We start from the raw sequence: 14,981 nt of genomic DNA, 5'->3' as shown, positions 1-14,981 counted from the left end.
ATAAGTGGGCTATCGCTCAACAAGCATGGTAAACATGCCTTTTCTGCCAGCTTTGCTGAATAACAAGACTTTGGAGAACTAATGGGGATGGCAAATATTTAGCATGCTTCTGATTTGTTAAATAGCTTTTGCACAACTATGGCCTAATGAGCAACATGGGCAGCACCATCAACATAGAAAGGAAAGGTATACCTGTCTAATAAATGGTTTTTGTTCTTTTCAAGCATGCAATGAAAATACAATACAGTATATCAAAATTGTTCAGCTTCTTCAATACACAAAATAAATCTTGATAAAAAACTGAAAAGCAAATTAAGTATAAGACAAAACTTATCCTCAGATGTGGAGTATGATCTAACTTTGAAGCCTTACTGAAGAAACTGAGGCAGGGGGGGGAGAGAGAGAGAGAGTCAAATAAGTGAGACAGAGAAGGAGGATTAAAATGTTGGGTGGATAGGCATGGACACTATAACTGCATTAAGAGCAGTCTTAAAAGCAGAAGAAAGCCCACTAATCAGCCTTGTATTTAATCCAATGAATTTTCTATTACATTATCATAGTAGGTTTGGCATCGTTGACCCCGATAGTTGCCATGCCAGATAAATTCCAATCAATCAGATCTCATGCCTAGATATGTTAGTTTATCACCCTTCAAGTACCTTTGTAAATTTTGAACACATTTCTAGCAAAAAAGATTCTAAGGGAGACATGAGACATGGTCAGCAAACTATACTAGGCATTGCCTTTAATATAGTAAAATAAAAAGTGTTACGCGGGCTCGGACTAGGTAAATAAAACTCTTGATTAAAGCTTATTGAATTGGGCCCATTGAATGTAAAATCATATAATGAAATAGACATTAATTACAAACAAAGCATTAAGTAGGCCTAACTGAAAAACTTGTATACTGTACTATACTGCTCAAAAGATGAGCAACAATACCTAAACACTGGAAATTGACAATAAACCCCAATGTCAAAATACACTATAGAATAACAAGAAATCAAAAAGTTAATTCCAGTCAGTTTAAACAGATTATTCACAAGAAAGAAAAATGTTACCAAGGACAAATGGACTGAAAAATCTTATGCTATACAAAATGGAATACTGTACAGTACACACATCATAAGAAGCCAATGATTAAAACTGTAAGTAGGTAAGGAAACAAGAACTATAACACCACCTGAGGGATCTCCTCACCTTTCTTGAAATGTAACTTATTTGTCTTTCTCAATAAACTTCTAGTTGACGTTTTCCTCAGACAGCAGGGTAATAGGCTCTAGCAAAGTAATGGTTTGTACTTCCAAAATTCATACATAGTATTTGATAGAGAAATACGTAAAAATAAGTCACATGATTACGATGCAACATAAGTTGTACAAATATTCTCATTTAAGGAAAACAGTTGCAATGTCAGTCACTCAAAAATGCAGTCGAATGGAAGAAGCTTGGGCTGGTAACATGGAATGGCATACATGATTAATTATTAACATGAACTAATAAATTAAGCTAATATGGAATTTGAGATTATAGTTCAGTACAACACATAACATGACATCAGTTACAGCTAAGAAGACATTTTTCAGTTAAATCAAGTCTTTACACTGTACTTGAAGAAAAAAAATTCCATGTACCTGGCACTACCTTCTAACAAGGAACACCAAACTACAAGAAGGGGCTAAATAACTAAGGACCTTGCACTTCTAAAAGGGTCCTTCTAAGTTCAGAAAAGTAGAAATATCTTTAGATATAATGGCATTTCTTCATAAAAATTAAGTTTCCAGTTGGCAACTACATTATTTACTTCCCTACAATGTATAAAGATAAGTAAAATAAATAATGGAGGGAACACGGGAAATACGTGACTTTCATGTTACTCTAATTCTTTTAGAGATATTTCAGCATGAGGTACAATAATTTAGGTTCTAAATGTACACAAGTTAATAGATGCTCTTGCCCTTATGTCAAACCCCATTAGCTGTATTGCATGTACCCAACTATAAAATTCACAATTCCCAGATGTGTTCTTATGATATTAAGCTTTGCAAAAGAAATAAATTATTACAAGACTTATAGTATCCATTAGTTATACTATAACTCTTAGTAGGAGAGCTAATTTAAAATGATTGTATATCTTCCACCTGTACATGATGCAGACTAGGTTTTGACTAGGGTTGGCAAGAAGGTATTTTGTATATAAATATTCTCTATGTGTATGCATATATATGAGTCAACAGGAGGAGGGAAATCACAAAGCCATACAGTTTTATGAAAAAAATAACAAAAACAAATACACCATGAAAACGAGGAAGCAAAATTATATCATTTGAAAATAAAGGATTCAGATGAAAGCACAATCCTGATAAATAAGCAGTACATTGATCAAGATAATGGAAATTCAACATTATGACAAGATCATACTTGTCTGTGTCTTTATTGGTACATATCGGTATGTGAAACATATACATATATACACATAAATGTACTTTTAAGTACTATCAAAAGAGAAGTCAAGTAATGCAAGATACCCAGTCACACTGAAGGTAAACACAAACTACAAACTTGAGGTTCTGCTGTACCATGACAAGAGAACTCACCCTCCATAGTCACCCAAAAATATTGCCACCAGTTGAACAAATAAGATATTTACGGTATGTACAAAGAAGTCTTTTATATTATAAAAATATTGACTGTATAAGATTCTTTGCTGTGCTTCTTGTTGTGAGATCTCAACATTTAGTTTTTGGTAGTATTCACCATCACAAAGACAGTCGACACACTCTCATGGGAAATATCTTCAAGAAGGACATCAATCTTGACACTCATGGGAAAATATCTTCAAGGAAAAGTAATAGTGTTAGATACAGTATATAGACCAGCATTCTCTTATTTTTGTTACAGTAAGGCTGTTTCATGAAACCTGGCATGAGAACAGCCCAGTCATGACACAGATGAAAGTACACAAAGAACTTCAGCGTAATTTTGGCTAACCAGCCAACGTAAATTATCACCTTTCCCTGGGGCCTGCCAGGTTAAGGTTTTAAATATTTATATGTATGTACAGGTTACAAATTGGTCTATGCATATAACAAAATTGTTTAATATCACTTCACATTTATACAAGCACATACTGAGGGAATTGGGAAACTTTCAAGTGTATGACTTGTTATATACTGTACAGTGTAAACGTGTTATTTTTGTTAAGTCTATTATAAATCAGAAACCTCAAGATAAACTACAGCATTTTGAAGTGCCCTGTATTGCAAGAGCACCATTGGATTTTTCTGAGCGATTTTTTCTCCCTCCTGTATTCTGATTAATATCCATAACACAGTGATTTCGGCCAGCTGCCAATGAGCCATTGGTTGCACTAGTCCTTAAGGAAAATTTGTTATTTGGTTTTTCCCCATTACCACTTAAAGTTTCCATGTTTGATACAGATTTGATCAAAGAAGGTGAGTGTGGTGGTCTTGTAATTACCTGGGAGTCTGACACAGGACGAGCACCAGCTTGTCGCACTGGCCTAGGTGAATCTATAAGTCCAACCACAACATCACTAGCACCAATCACTTGGGAAGATCCTGCATCTTTGCTGGAGGAAGTTAACGACTTTTCTGATGGACTCTCCATTCCTTCAGGAAAGCTATCTTCACACTGTCCATTATCATCAGTTACTCTGATTACCACACGATCTCTAACATTATCTGCTTGATGCTGTTTATCATCTTTAGTAGTTTCAGAACAGGGTTTATTTTCTATGTATATTGTGGTTACATTGTCAGTAGACACAATTATGTTACTGGATGCACATTGTTCAAGAAGTGAGGCCTCAGATACACTACTTGCAGGGACCTCTCCTTCTTGTTCGCCAGTAGCTAAAACTATGCAGTTTAAAGATCGGCTTTCTCGCAGTGTTGTGTCAATATCTAACATATTTTCAGTACTTCCAGCTTCTTCCTTGTGGTTTCCAGCTTTACGTTCATCATCACAAGCAGCTGATAATGGCCTGTTCCCACGGGCATTGGCTTGACCTTGCAAACTACCAAGGCTGTCTATTACAGGGGGAGGAATGAGGGTCTGGTTATTTGGTTCCTCTACTATTACTTCACTAGTTTGAAATCCATCAACTTTTTCAATATTTATTGATGTCAACACTTCTTGAGAGTCACACTGCTCATCTAATAAGTCTCGTGCCAAATGCCTTGTTAGTACCCGCTGTTGCCGTCTTTTTCTAGCATCTTGATCATCATCTGAAGCATCTGATGAACTGCAAGAAGCAGTTCGTGATCTTACTAGTCTATGTCTGCGCATTACAACGGGAGAAGCTACTGCCCCACCAACATTATTAGCAGATGTACTAGTCATACGATTACTCCCGCTGCTACCTTCCCCATCTGACTCTCCTTCCTCAAATATTTCATTAAGCATAAGTTGTGGAGAGGAACGAACAGAATGAAGCCTTCTATTTGGTGATGGGAGTGTCTTGAATTTGTGATTGAAGAAGGAACCTTGGTTCTTTGGTGACGATGGCAACTGCTGTGGTCCTGGGGATGTTGGTGAAGAAGCTTGAGATGTGGGAGATGAAGAAACTGAAGACTGTGGTGTAATTCTAGGTGGTGGCAACATTGGTCCTTGCGTAGTATTTGTGGAAAGAGTATTACTGTTATTACTATTAGCATTACCGTTATTATTATTAGTTGTCGGAGTGAAGTTTGGTGGGGCTAAACTGCTTGGAGGCGTTGTAACAGGTGAAGTGCCTGCACTTTTAGCTCTTCCTCGGCCTAATCCAATATTTGAAGAAGGGGGGAATGGAGGTTCTGGCAAAGGCGGATCATCACCAGAAGGTGAAGTAGCAGCAGACCCTTGAAGAGACCCTTGATGTGAACCACTACCACGTCTAACACACTCAAGACGGTGTAAAAGAGAAAGGTCCAGTTTCATATCTCTAACACATTTCTCTTTCAAAGATGAATTACTAGATGCCCGTGAACCTCTTCGGGATCCACTTCTTGATCCACTCCTAGAACCACTTCGGGACCCACTGCGTGATCCGCTTCGTGACCGTTGTCCTTTATCTGCAGTATCCTCCTCTTCTTTCTTTTCATCTGCTTCTTCTTTTGGTTCTTCCTCTTCTTCTTCTTCTTCTTCCTCTTCCTCTAAAATGCTAAAAGTCCTCATTCTTCCTCCAGTTCGAACCTGAAATAACAGTATAAAACTTATTGCAATCTACATTACAAGACACAACTATAAAAATATACATACAGTATTACAATAGCCAAAAATACTTCACAATTACTTTTCCAACTGTGCAGAAACAGTGTGTAATACACAGACCATAAGATACACATTAAATGAATGATGTAAGAAAAATATATTTACTACAGAGAAAAATCAAATAATGTAAGACATTTTTTTTCATAGAAAACTGATGCAACGTGAAGTAGTATTCTCAAAGCAAATAGGCATAAAATCCTTTGTCCTAATTATTTTTGTAAGATCCTGAGCTGAAAACTGATAAATGATAAGAACATGAGTCTTGTTGTGAGTCAAAACAGAAAGCTTAAAAATATCCAAGCAAAGTAATGAGTAATTTTTAAGGATCAGCTGCTAACATGCTCAACACAAAGGTCTTCCATTCCTAAATTACACTTGTAATTCTAAAGCTATCTCTTTCCATTTGAAATGTTAATGGTAAAATGCTTAAAGACCCTTATACAAAATGACAATGTTAGGGAATTTTTTCTAAAGGGCTTGAATTTTCTGGACAAATGTTAAAATTTTCAATATGGTCTATAACTTACAAAATTTTTAATGTCTAAGGTATATTCAATTTCTGGAGATTTCCCATAAGAGTAAAGTGTCATTCATTCTTTAAAACTTCCTCATTCACTAATACACTGGTAATGACCAATGCTCAACTGGAATTAAATCCTATTCAAATAATTGTTAAGCTTGCACACTTTTTCCTAAAGCAAGTAAATGGCTCTCCCACAAAAAGTGAGCAATATACAGAATAATGCTTTATAAAGTATACAGTATTGAAAACATGAAAAATGCAAATCTCATGAAATAAATAAATATGAAATATAATTTGCTTTAATTCCAAGTACTGAACATGGTTAAAAATATAAAAATATAAAAGTTTATTTTTCCCATTAGCATTACAATTACAGTTAATAATTAAGTACCCTACTAAACCTATTCTGTTTTTATTACGTTGTTCAACAAAGGAAATTTAAAATTCATATCGTAAAACAAAATACAATTTGAAAAAAATGGAATTTTAATAATAAAATCCATTTCTATACTGCACGCACCTGATGTTCATATTGCTTCTTTCTCGAAGCCTGGCTTATACAGTATTGACATTTAACCCAAAAGTAAAAACTACTAGTTTTCTTTCCTTTCAACATGCTTAGGCCTCTAGTACAAGACAATCTAGCAGTTAATGGTAATAACCTTGGCTTGGGTATGCTGTTAATGCTTTGCCATTTAGTCTGAAAGTTAAAACTAATTGCCTATATTCCTAACATCACTAGCCAGTGGGGAGGGGGGGGGGCATGTATAAGAACATCAGGTAAATACTGTATAAAAATGATAAATTTTATTTCTAAAATTCCATTTATTTCTAAGAACCTCCAATAATGTTCATATTGCTGTCTCCTACACTCTGATGGAGAAGGTCAGAGAGGAAAAAAGATAGGAAATTTAAGTTCCTAACATAAACTTAAATAGTACAGTACTAGACTCACCTCCTAGACCAATACCATGGTTAAAAACCATTGCGAAACCAAGTGTGCCTTAACTCATGTTTCCAGATTGTGTCCCAAAATACCACTCCACAATCAAACTACTGTACAGTGATCTCTAATCCTATCGCAGTTCACCTATCCCTCCCTCAGTAAATTGCACATTTATAAATATACAAGTATGAAAATCTATATTGTGGACTCCTCTTATTATCACAGGTTTCTGAGGGCATATAAGTTTCATATTTTACTTATTTTTAATAAAGAATAGTCATTTTTGTGGTCTAAAAATTAATAATAAATTACAGTATTACTGCATATAATTGTACAAGACTTGTAATCTTGCATATAGTTCGAGTACCAAATTTTCACCCATAACAAATGATTTCATTATGTATCTCGTACTGATATGAATTTCTCTTAGGGCCAATTTATAATAAATTAACCTCTTTTTATCCACATCTTAAATTCATTCTTAGCTGTGAATTTAGGTAAAAGAGCTCAAATCCTTTTATTTTCTCCAAAACCTACATCAAATAAATAACTTGTAGTTCACTCTTACATTTAGCTGACACCAACACCAATAAGAAATGTCTTAGCAGCGAGATCCTTAACAGAAATATCTTCTAAAGGTTCAAAGCGCAAATCTTTTCTGTATTTTAATGCTATATCTAGATAATAAAATCACTCTGACAACCGATGGATTTCAATATTAAAAGACCTAAATACATCCACATTAATAAACGTAGCAGATAAATTCAATCCTAGATGCCTGAGTACGGTACTAAGCATGAATATACAACTTTTAATAACTGGAATGGACTGTTTTTTTTTTTTTTTTTTCTTAAAAAAGGGGAAAAAAATTTAACAAAACAATATCATTCAAACAAATTCTAGCCACTGAAACATTCACTAACTCCCAACAATCAAAATCAATATTTAATTGTCTTTGATAAAAATTAGAGTAACACTGCATTATGTCATTAATTGGTTACAATAGACCAGATATAAGTAGAGGTTTTATGAAATTAAGATTTTATCCCTATAAAGTGACATATGTTCCCCATACCTGTGCTGACCATGAAAAGGTACTGTAAAGTACATACAACCTGCTATCATTTTATCAAAATACGAAAACTACAATAATAAACTTCCATGTGAAATATAATAAAGTACTTCATTGTTATTGTTTAACTGTAGTCCGACATAAGGTCCCGTAAAACAGCATAAAGTAGATTTTATTTTTGTATTTAATATTCAAGGATGAGCAAAGTAAAGTCAGAACTGATGTACTGTATGTAGAACCAGCGTAAAGGGGGTATGACTTTATTAGTAGACTGCCTTTTAAAACCGAAGATAGACAATTTAGAGACTTCTAAAACCCTTGTTTCTTAAAATATGATGGACAATTTCCATGCGGTTTTATGTAGCGCATACGAGGTTGGATATACCTATGTCAAAATTGGTTGTTTGAGAGGATTGATTTTGTAAACCAAATTCCTCGGAGATTATGACATCAGAGGCCATAGATCTGTAAATCACTTTATTGCCAAAAAGGGAGCCACCATTGTAGACACACGAAACTTGTTTATCACAGCTCAAATACTGTAATGGAGAATAGAGAAAAGGCCTACCAATCCAGTTTTGACCCTTCCTGTAGCAGAGCATTCATTTTTCCTGTCATAAGTTCTGGAACTAGTGAGCAAAACAATATCTTCTAGTTGAAAGATATTGCAAAAATGTCCAAGTTTAGTCTTCTCCACCTATTCCAAGTCTCTGGACAAACTGAAAGATGCAGAGACCATTCGCTTGAGAGTTTTTTACTACTTAACTGATCTGCCAAGATGTTCAATTTCCAAGTAAATAAAACTTCTGCTATACAGAATATGAATTCCATCCTGGTTCCTCTGTTTCCAAATATAAGCTAATATTGGAACGCAGTCTGAAAACACAGCCATGTACTTTCCTGTTACCAGCCTTGTTTCCAAATATAAGCTAATGTTGTCACGCTGTATGAAAACACTGCCATGACTTTCCTGATACCAGCAACTCCTAAGTCTACAGGGCCTTGAACAGTACTAACAGTTTCAGACAAAGGATTTGACGAGTTGATTCTTTCTTCATCCACTTCCTTGAAAGATGAAGAAAATCTAAAGTTATATCCATGAACAAAGAGAGAGCCAGAATCCTTACTTCTAAAGATACTTCTTGTGATAATCGATGATCATCCCATGAACACAGTAGTAGATATTTCTTTCACCAGAATACAAATTTTGTCAAGGTTAAATATCCTGTTTCAGTTCCAACTAAGATGATATTGGAAAACTCTCATCTTTATGCAACCCATTGGAGCAAATTTTTCTAAAGAAGCTGCACTGAACTGACATTGACTTCATTCTCTTGAACCTTTCCAACAAAAGAAGAAAAGACGGAACCTTCTTTCCGATGGAAAAACCCGAAAAGGAACTATTGCTATTATCAACCCCAAATTCAGAATCCTGAGTCAGAATCAAAAGAGATTTTTCTAAATTAACCAAGACTCCCAACCTTGTTGAACACGAATCATTTCCAAAGAATCATTAAAAATAGCCAGTTGTCCAGATATAAAAATACAGGGATTCTCAGAAACCTTATCTATTTGGAAGTGAGAGCCATCCCTCTTATGAAGACTTGAGAAGCAGTACTGAAACCAAAACATGGGCAATTGAATTGGTAAACATTTGAACTGTTCATGAACTAAAGGAGATTCATTGAATTTTGATGAATAGGAATGGGAAAGTATGCATCTGACTAGTCTATCAAAATCATCCACTTTCCTTTCATTACTACCCTCAGGACTGTCGAGAGTATTTCTATAAAAAATTTGGTGAGAACTGTAGACTTGTTTAGAATTGAAACATCTACAAATGGTCTCCAATCTACCGATACTTTGGGGACTAAGCGTAAGATGTACTAAAAATCCAGATAGATTCAAGACTTCTATTGTATTACATTCTTCTCTGAGAGTTTTACCATTTCTATTTTAAAAATCTGGGCCTTTGCTGAGTTACTTAAGATCACTTGGAAAAGGTATTGGTTCCTTGGGCAAGGGAAAACTGGACCACAGAATAATTGGATAGCCCTCTATGACTATGGATAACACCCACAGTTTGGGATGAATGCTTTCCAAAACCTGATAAAAGAGAGAAAGACTTCCTCCTAAGGAATCTGTTGGGAGACAACGCCATGGTGTCCTCCTATAAGATTTCTAGTTCTATTGGCATTTCGGCAGAAACATCTGGTAGAGTAAAATCCTGAAGGTGTATCACTATCTATTTTGAGAGGAAAAAATTCTAGATACATAACTGATACTAGTCTATGGGGAGAAACAGGTTTTTCTTTTTGAGGGAGAGATCTCAAAGCATAATTTTGTGTCCTGGCATCCACTTCTTCCGTCATCTTATCATTCTATTCATATTTAATACAGAACCCAAAATAGGGGAAAAATTCATAGAATGTATCTGCACATCAGACAATGCCCCAACCATATAAGAACACACTTGTTCCCTCCGCTTAACTACAAAACTCACAAGGGCTCCGACAGCCTTGACAGACAAATCTAAAATAAGTCTTATCTAAACAAATCAGATAATGCCAAATAAGATTAGAATCCTGATGTCCTGCAAACTTCTCTTCTATAAGATTTGAAATAATCCCAATAATCTGCAAATTACTGTACCAACAACCAACATTTCTTTAATCAATCAGCTTGAAAACTCTGTAATAAAAAGTTTTCTTGTATCAACATTAATGATAGGTTCCAGAGAAGTAATTTAATCTTAATTTAATAATAACAAGATTAGGCAATTGGTTTGTTTAATATTTTTCCGAATGCTTTAGTGGGAGAAAAGGTTTTAACACCTCATGGGAAGCATAATCAGCAGCTTTCCCTTACACTCAAGATAATAATTTATTGACTCTATAAAAATGTCTGAAAACTGAGATATAAATCATTTTGTAGGTGGCAACTTTGGTCCACTTATAAGAATACTGTAAAGTAAAATGAATCAGAACTTATCTTTCATAACTGATTTGGATATCTTTCAGAAATAAGTTTCCTTAATGACCGAAAAGGCGATAACTCCTGAGTTGATCTCTTCCTCCATATCATCATTATCTTCATCTTCTTTGCCTGATGAATTTTCTAAAAAGTTAATCACAGGCCTTTCTTTTTGTGTACTTTGAATAGGAACCTTTGCACCTGTGCTAGGCAAGGAATTTGTTTCAGCCGTTGCGGTACGTACTAGCACCTACATTTCCACCACTCCAGAAGTGCTAGTGACTGAGTCTTCTTCAGACAATTGTGCCCTGCCATCCAAAAAATGATGCAACCAATCAGTTTTAAAATATTTATCTATTATAGGTATCCTCTGTGCCACAGGAACCATATGATACGTCATACCCTTAATATATGAATAAAGTGGTTATTCACAAGCATTTACTTCAGCGAGGGTGGGGATATTAGGATCCAGGCTACCAGCTTCATCTTTTAACTTGGATTCCAGTGGTCATAAGAAGCAGACCGGATCACGGAAATGCAATGATTTTGCAATAGAAGGAATTGAAGTACTGTATTTCGAGACTCTGAGGCTCATGGGGAGGTGACTGACTCTGTACACCATCAGAACCCTTACTGACTGGTACACTAGAACCACTAGGCAAAACTTAGGGAGTTGGGCTACAGTTCAAAACTGAGCAGACTCAATCGCCTTCTTAGACTTAACAAATTAATCCAAAGAAGAAAAGGGCTTACGAAGCTCATAAACAAATTAATCCAAAGAAGAAAAGGGCTTATGAAGCTCATAACTATCAGAGCACAAGAGTTCATCCCCACTGTAATCAACTAGCCTAATGCTAAATGTACGTTAGCTTCCTTTCACATTAGGAAGTTAATTGGTCAGCTACCATATCAAAATACTTTTTCATAAGAAGAATAGTGAGCCCTTCAAATTTCTCACAACAATTACCCAAGTCACAATATTGTCCCAGCACAAAGCACAAAGAGATGGGGATCATGATTGCCCAGAATAAATCCCTTGAACAATCTACACATAAATTACTAAAAAAAATCAAGGAGAAAACATCCCATACAATCACTAATAACTTAAATACCACACAATCTGAAGAGATAAACAAAGTGCCAACCTATAGCACACGGTAGTGGAGATATCTGAAAGACAACCATCCATGGAGTACTGAAGCCAAGGTTATTGCATTAACTGCTAGATTGACTCACTACTATACTAACAGCCTAGACCTACTGAAAGGAGAGCAAAATGGGAAACTTTTAGTTTTGGTGTACAGTAATCAGTTTGTGTCCATTTGGAAGATTTCTGATGCTTTCCCCTTAAGGCATTGACCAACAACAGCCATTTACAGTCAACCTTATGCACCATATCCTGTCTATACTGTGCAATTTTCTTCCAATCCTTTTCAGTTTTCTTTACAACTACTGAATTTCAACAGTTTATATGTTTTATTACGTGAGAAATGAATTGTAAATTTTTATACTAATTTTCATGACATTTCAAACAAGAGATCAGTAGTTTTCATGGATATTTGAATGTAAATTTATGCAATTTTATATCTGGAAATATACAAATCTGTCACAAAATATAAATCAGTTGAGAATACTTTTAAAATGGCTGAGACCATTTCTATAATATAGGGTATCAATTTTGATTACCGTAGGTATTACTCATACAATTATACTGTATTTCGAGCTTGGCGAGTTATCTATTTATGCATTCCAATGAAATGACCAATGAATAAGTAAGTTTCAATCAAATACTGTAGACAATTGAACATATAGTTAAGCTTACAACATAGCCTTAAAACAAAAAGATTATATAATCTGCATTAACGTTACTACAGTTGTTATATGTAATGTACTAGAGTATTTCCGGCATGAAATTACGAAATCTCATGTAAAAATTGCCTTTATTAGAAAGGACATATACTATACTGTACTTTGTATTTTTAGTCTTAGAACCATCAAAACACATTTACTCATCATTACATGTTTCCATTTGCTAATAGGGAAGAAGACCTTTCTGTTGAAAATATTCTTGAGCTAGCACTAATATTTCAAATGCATTGCATCTAAAAATTTAATAACATAAAACTACATCCTGTATTGACACAACAATAATCTAGTTTCCCACACCAAAATTAAATGCACATATTACCTTACTAAAACTAAAACAGGTTTTTGTAATAAAAACAAAGTACCTTGCACAATCATAACAGAAAAAATTGTGTGCCAATGGAAAGAAACCATAATAAGAATATGATAATTACAAGAGTAATTTTGCATATATAAAAAAAAAAAAAAAAATTGGGTTACATTAATAAAACATCGACAACTTTAAGGAAATTCAACTATTGAAAGCTTATGTCTAATAAGATTAGTAATTCAAAGAACTTTTACTATGGTCCAAAAATAAAAGTTGCTTTCTATCACTCAAAAAATGGCTCATACACTTCAATAACAGGGCAATACACTTCACAGGCTGTAAAATGCAGAATAAGCTATAATCCCATGTATAGCAAAAGGCAGATCAAATCTACAATATAAGCTTGAATTCATGTTAATTCATACAGCCGTTTGATAATGCACACACCAACAATTTCATATGCATTCCAACCTTGAGCTTGTTCAGTTTACCTCCAAAGAAAAAGTTAAACTCCCATTCATACATGTCTGTCACTATAAATGTCCTAAAGTATAATGACATGATGTGCTAAAAGTTTTATGAAATAGAACCTTTCATGAACAACCTTACAATTCTTACTGAATTCAGTAATTCATTATTGCATAAAAATTAACAATTATTCTACAGCTAGAAGTATACAGAACAGCCCTTATCTACCTTAATCACTTTATTATACATATCTGCAAACTCCCACTATCCTCAGGAACTTTCAAATAGTTTTTAAGACAGATGTGCAACTAACTAGATTCTGTTGGTCCCCTCCTTACTTGTGGGGCACACTGGTGGTAAAAATATGCTTTTATAGAAATATACTCTCATACAAAATGACTTCTTTTGCATCATCTATAAGGTTCTTAATTATGCCTCTAAAACCCCTTCTATTTATTGCATACCTGTATTATTATATGGACAAGTGTCAACAAATATAAATGAAACTCCTTATAAACATGGGGAATAGTTGCTATATGAATGTATTAGGTTACTCAAAAACAGATTGAAAGGAAGCTGAAAACAAACCTTCAAATGTTTTAGACAAGATAAATGATAGCTATGTGCTCAAAGAAGATAATTTCTTCAGCTCTGCTACGTACCCTTACTCTCCAGAAGTATTCCTTGGCTTGATAAACACCATACACCTGATCTTTGTGACCCACAATCAAGATTAACCCCCCTCTCCCCTGTGAGCAACAGATGGCAAGTATAACCACAATAAACCAGAATGGTTATCTGGTCAAAATACCAAACATGAACCAGCTATTGCATACAGTACAGTATGAATTACTTGTCTGTTTCTTTTATCAATTCATTTGATGATGGAGACAGTAGTTCCTATAAAACTTAAAAGTTCTTAAGTATAAAGTATTTTCGAGAAAACGAAAAGATTTGATACATGCAAAATAAAATTTCATCTATCCTCAGTAATAATAATAATAATAATAATAATAATAAAAAATAATAATAATAATCATAATGATATGTCCTAAACCGATTATTAACCATGATGTTGAGGCTTAAAGATGGCTTCTTACTAAAACAAATGTCCAACTTGATAAATGGCTGCACACCTTACAATGTACAGTAATAAATCATATCCAATCCAGTACATAAAAATATTTTAGTTTGATAAGACATACAATTTTACACAGTACTGTAGAGAATTTAAGGAAAAAAAAACAAGATCAGATAAGCTGTTACAGGGAGGTTGGACAACTCATTTGAATAAGGAAAGTTATATATTATTCAGGTGATTAATCATTTATTGGTTCATCCCATAACAACAGTTGCCTGTACTGTACTGGATATTCATCTGAGGTACAACTTGGAGAAAATATTTGCAGTTGTAAAATGAAGTAAAATTTGATAGCAATTAGAAAGTAAGATGGATGAAATGAAGAGTGAGCAGAGGCAATGTAGGAAGTTAGAACGTGGGTGCATCTAAGTGCTGAATAAAAACAAAAATAGTAGTTAAGGCTTACAC

At 34.4% G+C, this 14,981-nt stretch overlaps 1 protein-coding gene across 2 annotated transcripts in view; it reads right to left on the bottom strand.

Moving 5' to 3' along the window:
* Positions 1 to 804: 804 nt before the first annotated feature.
* The window catches only part of Snrk (SNF related kinase), a 480,315-nt gene continuing 466,138 nt past the window's right edge, over positions 805 to 14,981 (bottom strand). For both annotated transcript variants that reach the window (XM_068372811.1, XM_068372810.1), the window contains exon 10: positions 805 to 5,196. In XM_068372811.1, the coding sequence (XP_068228912.1) occupies positions 3,226 to 5,196 (1,971 nt within the window). In that variant the 3' untranslated portion in view covers positions 805 to 3,225. The remainder of the gene's footprint in view (positions 5,197 to 14,981) is intronic.

Source organism: Palaemon carinicauda, chromosome 4 (assembly GCF_036898095.1).
Source record: "Palaemon carinicauda isolate YSFRI2023 chromosome 4, ASM3689809v2, whole genome shotgun sequence".
NCBI lineage: Eukaryota > Metazoa > Arthropoda > Malacostraca > Decapoda > Palaemonidae > Palaemon > Palaemon carinicauda.
This window is presented reverse-complemented; position numbering and strand designations above follow the sequence as displayed.